The sequence below is a fragment of the Octodon degus genome, unplaced genomic scaffold, assembly GCF_000260255.1.
Source record: "Octodon degus isolate 3935 unplaced genomic scaffold, OctDeg1.0 scaffold00089, whole genome shotgun sequence".
NCBI lineage: Eukaryota > Metazoa > Chordata > Mammalia > Rodentia > Octodontidae > Octodon > Octodon degus.
Genome location: NW_004524665.1, coordinates 6,924,056 through 6,931,728, shown reverse-complemented (window position 1 = coordinate 6,931,728; position 7,673 = coordinate 6,924,056). Strand labels below are relative to the sequence as shown.

The 7,673-nt window shown below is 56.0% G+C and overlaps 1 protein-coding gene and 1 pseudogene across 1 annotated transcript in view; both read right to left on the bottom strand.

Moving 5' to 3' along the window:
• Positions 1–2,593: 2,593 nt before the first annotated feature.
• Ackr3 (atypical chemokine receptor 3) overlaps positions 2,594–7,673 on the bottom strand; it is a 9,879-nt gene continuing 4,799 nt past the window's right edge. The window contains exon 2 of the mRNA XM_004637341.2: positions 2,594–4,491. Within this exon, the coding sequence (XP_004637398.1) occupies positions 3,354–4,442 (1,089 nt within the window). The 5' untranslated portion in view covers positions 4,443–4,491 and the 3' untranslated portion in view covers positions 2,594–3,353. The remainder of the gene's footprint in view (positions 4,492–7,673) is intronic.
• Positions 6,065–7,673, bottom strand: part of LOC101578809 — a 12,130-nt pseudogene continuing 10,521 nt past the window's right edge.

The window sequence follows — 7,673 nt, the reverse complement described above, 5'->3', positions numbered from 1 at the left end:
GAGAGAGAGAGAGAGAGAGAGAGAGAGAGAGAGAGAGAGAGAGAGAGAAACACTGAACTCATGGTTTCCACACTGAGCTACATCCCCAGCCCTGTTTTGTTTTTTATTTGAGATTGAGTTTTGCTAAGTCATTCCATGATGGGGCTGGACTCTAACTTGCCAAGCTGCCTTGGCCTTCCAGAATTCTGGGGGTCACAGGTATGCACCACCACACCTGACCTTGTGGGTTTGCCCCAGGTCAAGGTGTCGCCACCTCCGCTGGATCAGCACCTGGAGACTGGTATCTCTTTAGTGAAGGGCGGTCCTGTGCTGGGGCCTCTACCCGCTAACACAAGCACTGCCCACACCCACCCTGGGCTGTGACAACCACAAATGCCTCCCTCGAGACACTGCCAAGTGTCTTGTGGGGCCAAGGCACCCCAGGCTAGAACCTCTGTCTGGGGCCGTGTGCCAGCCCTATTAGTCACCACCCCGGGGCAGGTACTCCCTCTCCTGGCCCTGTTGCTCTGGAATGCATTGTCTGTGCTGAAGAATGCAGACTCTGCCCTGAAAGACCAGGGAGACACAGCTGCTGCCCTTGATCAGCCAACTCAAGCTCGGGGCGCCAGATAAGCCCTCTGCTGGGACAGTGGGATTTGCCCCCTGTGGTGACTCTGCAGAGCAAGAATTACCAGAAAGTGAGGTACAGAACAGCCAAGGCTTTTCCCATTCCCTGGAGGGGACAGGACAGGACAGGACAGGGACGCCCCTTTGCTGCACCCCTGGCTGCCCCACATGCCCAAGGCCTGAGCCATCTAGAACGTTCCCAGGGCCGTCCCAGACACAACTCCATGTGTGTGAGCCACACCATGGTGGCGAGTCTGGGCACACACAGCTGTGTGTGGGTGTGATATGTGCAACCCACACAAGGCCAGCAGCCTGTTGTGGCGGGTCGGAGCAGCAGCCGGCCCACTGCAGCCTTTCCCAAGGCCCGTAACCACAAAAGACCCTGCTGCGGGCAGTAAGTGGATTCCCTGTGAGTCTCTGCTGTGTCTCGAGCCTGTGGGCCTGTACAGACCCACGAATGTGTGAGCTGCCGGGGACACCGCTCTCCCTGGGTGACCCAGTCCATTCTAGCACGAGTCCATCTGGAACCATACCCCTCGAAGGACCAAGAGCCACGAGGCAAATGTCAGTGAGCAGCCCAGGGGCTCAGAAGCCTAGCATTGCCCTCTAGGAGGGGACATGGAGCCCCACAGCTCTCTCTCTGGGTCTTTCCAACTGGTGTGCAGCTCTACATGCTCCTTTGAGCTTTGGGAGCCCTGTGCTTGTGTAGACAGAACCCGTTTATTACAGCTGGTACAGTCGTCCCCCAGGGGAAAAGCCCAGCAAGGCAGAATTCCCTGTTCTTGAAAAGCAGGCCACACCCCTGAACAGCTGCCCCCCTCCCCCAAGATGACCCTGAGAAGCCAAATCCAAGTGCAATGGTGTGAAGTTTCCGGCTCCTTTGCCAGATGAGAGCACAGGTGTTGTCCTGCAGCTGGGATGGTCCGTGAACCTGTAGGGACTTCTGTGGCTGCCAGCATGCACCGTGGGGGAGCCTGCATGGGTCGTGGGGGAGCCCTGTACATGGGGCTTTCCTGCAGGGCAGCTCCCACAGGTGCTCAGGTGGACCAAGGGATGCGCCTCACCTGAGTGGGGTGGTAAGGGCAGCACTGGAGGCTGACCCTTCTCTGAGCTCCTGTCCATGTGCTCTGTGTGCTGGCCACAGCCCCACGCACAGTGGCTGCGGGCAGGTGCCAGCCAGCCTCAGGGGCTCTTCCAGACTCCTAGTGAGGATGCAGGGCACATCCCGGATTGTGTGGACCAGGAAGCACCTCACATGGCCCGGAGAGGGTCAGATGGCCTCCTGTGTCCACAGTTCTGTGGCTTCAGTTAGTCTGAAAATACTAACTGGAAAATTCCACAAATTATTCATATATTTTCAATAATATCGTATGTTCTATTTTAGTATTAGCTATCACTGATTTCTCACTGTATCTAATTTATAAACTGAAACAGGCACATACATATAGGAAAGATTGTGTGTGAAGCTCCAGACGCCCACTGGAGGCCTCAGGCCAGGCCACACACAAGGTGGGTCGGGGGGCCACTGTGGCTGCCTGGCCCATCTTAATTGAGAGCTTTGTGCCGGAAGTGTTACCCTCGGAAGGGTCCTGCAGCAGAAAGGGAGGCGAGAGCCAAAGCCTCAGCCCCTCGGCCCACATGGCTCTAGGGGCTGCCACGCCTGGCCCCGGAAGCACACGGTGTCCAGATGGAGGAGGATGCAGAGCCTGGCCTGGAAGCAGCCAGCACATCCTCCACCCAAACACCCCTGGGGGCCACCTCGCTGCACCTGCGCTGGCCAACGAAGCACATCGTGCCCAGGAATCTCCTTGTGAAAAGGGTGAGCCCTGCTCCCCAACACCTACTCCGCTGCATCCCGCTGAGCCCTTGGGATTTGCTTTACAGTCCTCCTCTGCTTCGCATGGCTTTATTCCGCCAGCCACTGCCTGCATGTCTGCCGGTCACCACCACGCTGGCTGAGCATGCTTTCAAAACAGGCCAGACTCTGTTTTAGGAAACAAAACAATTTTTATTTAAAAAAAATAAGTTACAAATTGAGAGACCTCTCTGTTCATTTTGGGCACAGATTTGCAGTCTAAACAGTCTGGTTTTAAGCAAAACTTTACAATACTCTGGATGTCACATGCTGCCTTATGGAGCAGCTTTTGCTCCATATCTGTGTGGTACAAAGCACCGCACAGGTATAAAACTATCGTAAATAGAACATCTGAGCCGACACTGGCATATACTTATATATATATTTTATATATATATATATATACATATATATATATCATTTCAAATCAGCTAACAATGCTGCCATCCTTAGCCAAGACTGAAGTCAAACTAACCTAAAACTACAATGATCTGGGCGTGTCAGCATTATACCTTCCATACAATATTTAAAATATATTTTAACTTTCAAATACACTTATAAGGTACAGCAATAGTGAGAAAATAATGTCTTAAAACTTAAATAAAGTCACCAGAAGAGAAAAACATCGGGACCCAGGAGGTGCTGTTGCACACATGCCCAGGTTGGCCATCCTGAAGCCGCCCACCATGGCCAGAGCTTCTTTTGTCAAGCTGTCAGACCGCTCACCAGGGCGACCTCCTCTCTGGTCCGAGAAAGGACACACAATGTCACACCGCTCTTCTGCGCATCTCCCAAGCCTCAAAGCCCAGAGCTAATCTGCCCTTCTTCAGAAACCAAGTGGCCGACGACGCCCCAGCCCCGCAAGCGCACGTCCCCAGGCCCCGCAGATGGCTCACTTAGCACTTTGCTCCAGCGCGGAGTACTCGGTCTCTGACACTCTGGAGGCATCAATGAGCTTGGTGAGGCCGGTTTTGGCTGAGTACTTGAAAATGAAGGCCTTCATCAGCTCGTACCTGTAGTTGCGGTTGATGAAGCTGTACAGCACGGGGTTGACACAGCAGTGGACCAGCGACAGGCATTGTGTGACATGCAGGGCCGTGAAGAGGCCGTTCTCCAGCTGGCAGGTAAAGGGGATGTAGTGCAGGATGGAGAAGATGTCCAAGAGCACCACGGCGTGATAGGGCAGCCAGCACACGAGGAAGACCACCACATAGGAGAAGATGATCTTCCGACTGCTGTGCTTTTCCTGGTCACCAGATGCCGAGATGGCTCTGGCCAGCAGGAAGTAGAAGATGGCGATGATGGAGAAAGGGACAGCAAAGCCCAGGATGACGGAGACCAGCTCCATGCCGATGAGCCATTCCTTGATGCTGTGCTCTGGGTAGAAGGACCGGCAGTAGGTCTCGTTGTTGGATGCGGATGTGACGGTCTTCAGGTAGTATGTGTCAGGCAGGGACACGCAAAAGGCCAGCAGCCACACCAGGACACAGACAATGCGCCGCACTGTCTTCTTCTTGCAGCTGGAAGTGCCAGTGAAGTAGGTGATGGAGAGGTAGCGGTCCACACTCATACATGTGAGGAAGAAGATGCTGCCGAAGAGGTTGATGGAGAAGATGAGGTGCGAGATCTTGCAGGTGAGCTCGCCCATGGGCCACTGATTGTGCTGTACGAGGCTGACGACCCACACCGGGATGGTGATGACGACCCACAGGTCGGCGATGGCAAGGTTCAGGATGTAGCAGTGCGTGTCGTAGCCCGTGGTCTTGGCCTGGATGTTCACCCAGACCACCACGGAGTTGGCGACCATGCCAATGACAAAGATGAAGATGTAGAGGAGAGACAGCGTATAGAGGAGCACGCTCTTGTGGGGCATGACAGGGCACTGCAGGGTGTCCACCACGATGCAGTCACTGCTGTTACACGGCCAGCTGATGTCCGAGTAGTTCCCCGGCTCTGCGTAGTCGAAGAGATGTGGATCCATGGCGTAGAGCGGGTAGCTGGACAACCTACGGTGAAACCCACCAGGGAAGCTGGAAGAGAAAAGGCGCTTGGTTAGCAGCAGCTCGCGTTGCAGTCAAGATGCTCAGAGGAATCCCTGAGGCGCTCCGCTGCTGCACCGTGGCTCTGCAGCATCTCCCCGAAGAAAAGTGAAAACTAACACCCAGGCAGCACAATACAACCCACCCGCAGGCTGGCCCACATTGTGCTGGGGTGGGGGGTGCTTTCTTTCTGCCTTCGCAGCTGTGTTCTCCACACACCAACAGCCCAGCTGTGTCCAGGTGTGAAATCTACATGCTGTGGGGGACAGAGAAACACCAGCCGGCAGAGCCTGAGCCATGGCAGAGCCAAGAGGGCGCCCGGTCTCAGCAGGGCTGGGGTGGGGTCATCTCACCAGCCTCCCTGAGCGCAGCAGGGCTGATCTGCTCCTGGTATGTGTGTGCACAAGCGCCCTGCTTTGCCACCTTAATGAAAACATCTCAAACCCTCTCCAAATCTGCATCTAAGACCTGACTGAGCACTGTCCTCCTCTCCTGGGACTCACTCGCAAACTTCAGTCTCTTGCTGCTCTCTGCTTGTGGTCCACGAGCCCCTTAAGACAGGGCCAGCCCGTGTACAACACCCTCCACAGGCTCCGCCCCGGACCTGCAGGCTTGGGGTCTGCGTAGGGTTCTCAGCCGAAGCCAACCAGCCAGCTGTCTCCAGCTCCAGGGCTTCCTCCGCTGTTTTATTTGTTTAGGAGTAACAGGTGACAAGGCCCAAGTCCAGAAGCTACCACCTGCTGCACGTCAGGAGGGCTGACAGTCTGTCCACTGTTTTCCCTGTGGACCTGACGTCAGGCCACACACTTGACTGTCACCAATTCACGGCCAGAGAGAACTCAGTCACATGTGCCTCTGGACTGGGAAGCAATCTCTCCAGACAGACACATGGGGGGCTGCCAGCCCTGTTGCCCACTGTCTGTTTGTCCACTAGAGGGCCCTGAAATCTCTCAAGGCCACAGGCCCCTCCTAGCTGTCAGCCCCTCACCTAACCCCGCTGCAGGGGCAATGGAGACTCAGACAAACATCAGCTCTGGGGAGCCACAGTTGGGAGGCGGCCCACCACCTCAATGTCGCAGTGACAGCTGCCGGGGAGTCCGGCTTCTTTGCCAAGGTCCCTGAAAGCAGGCACCAACTTCTTTCCACAGGAGAACACCGTGGAGTCTGAGGGTGGACCCCAGATGGCCACGCCAGTGACGTGAGAAACCGCAGCAGGGCACGCAGAGTCCCAGCACAGACGTTCCTGCATTGGGCTCCAGCTCCACTCTCATCAGTGTTTAACTCAGGCTCGCCTGCCGGGTCATCGCCAGGTCCACTGCCCCTGAGGAGCGCCTGTGAAGCTTACCTCGGGGACAAAGGGCACTGAGCGCAGCAGGCGTCCAGCAGATGCCTGGAGAAATTTTACCCGCCAGCCCCTCCCCAGGCTGTGAAGAAAGCTGCCTGGGCGTCTTCTGGCCAGACATGATCAGCTTCGCCCCTTTAGGCAAAACGCAGAGCCCCTCTGGAGCACCCTCCACACTAGAGACCAGCTGAGTGCATGCATTCCCGCAGACGGGCTTGGCACTCACGGGGCGGGGCTGATGGATTTCTCCTGTGGGACAACATGAACTGACTGCCCACATGGGATGTCAGGCACAGGTCCCTCCTGCCACCTGTCCCTCCTGCTTCTGGTCCTTTCTGGGCTGACAAAGGCCCCAGCATTCCACAATGGCCACTTCCCTTCCCCTCTCTGAAAGTCCTTGTGTGAGAACACTGGCCATGCAGCCTGGAAGCTTGGCCATCCATGGTCACCCGGCCATCGAACCCCAAGCTTGGGGCCACCGATGTGTATAATGTCCCCAGTGGCCCTGGGGAGGACCAGAGAAGGGGGCAAGCTGGAGACACCAGCCCTAGCCTGACACACAGCTCTAAGGGCTCTGAAGGACACGGATCTGACAGGTACCCAGGATGCCTCCCTGACTGGCCCAGCTGTGCAACAGCTGCCACTGCCACCTCCCTTGACCACCAAGCAGCCTGGTGTACAAGGCCTTCCCCCTGTGATCCATGGGAACTCAAAGCCACTGAACTCAAAGCAGCGTGCTCACTCACATGGGAATCAAGCCACGGAGCCTGGCAGCAGAGGCCAATGACAGGGACAGAGACGGCCGTAGGTTCAGGGCCCAAAGCCAGAAACAGTCCAAAGCCTTCAACAGCTTGGGTGTGGGTTCAAATCTCCCCCCTGGTTTCTCCACACTTGGAACCTCTTCTGTCTCAGTCTTTCTCCAGACATACCACGTCCCCTCAGGCAGTAAGGACAGCCCCGTGAGGGGGCACAGGAAGAGTGGACGCCGCCTCTCACGGCGTGAGAACATCCTCCTAGGTCCCACGCTGTCCCCACAAGCCCCGCTCTGACTCTCAGCAGGCAGGCTGCCAGTCTCTGGCATCCCTGGAACCCAGGGGCACTGTGGGTACTGGCAAGGGCCTGGGGACCCGACTCGGCCCCTTGGCCTCTGGCACTGCCCATCAACAGGGAGATAGTTCAAAAAGTATGGTGGGCATGTCCACTCTCTGGAATATCACACAGCTAGAGAGAGATGGGGAACTGCCTCTGTGAACAAGGAGAGCAGGGCATGCTGCGAGTGAACGGCGCTGCGCGTGCACACAGCCAGTACAGCCCCACTGATGCAGGGCCAAAAGCAAAGTGCTGTGTCGCTTTATATGCAGACCCCTGTGCACAGAGACAGAAAAGGTCCACACCGAGAGCAAAAGTTCAGGCAGGGAGTGCCAAAGGACACAAAGGGACAGTTGTGGTTTTGACCGCCCGACGTCTGTGGTATTTGGAATTGGACATCAAGAGTTATGTCAACTGTAAGGGGCATGACCCGCAAGACTAAAGGTTCATGACGCATTTTTCTGACAGCAGAAGGCAGGAACAGCCAGCTGGTCTCCCTTTCTCCTTTGCTTCCACTCTATGGGGCCTCTTGTTTCATTATCATTGTTGCATTGCTGGGGTTGAGTCCAGGGCTCCACACTGAGTGGCACGCCCAGCTTGCTCATGAGTTGCTTATTCTGAGACAGGGTCTCCCTAAATTGCTGACTTGCCCACATTGGGTTCAACTTGCAACCCTCCTGTCTCAGCCTCCCAGAGAATCACAGACACGGACCACCACACCTGCCACAGACACAGACCACCA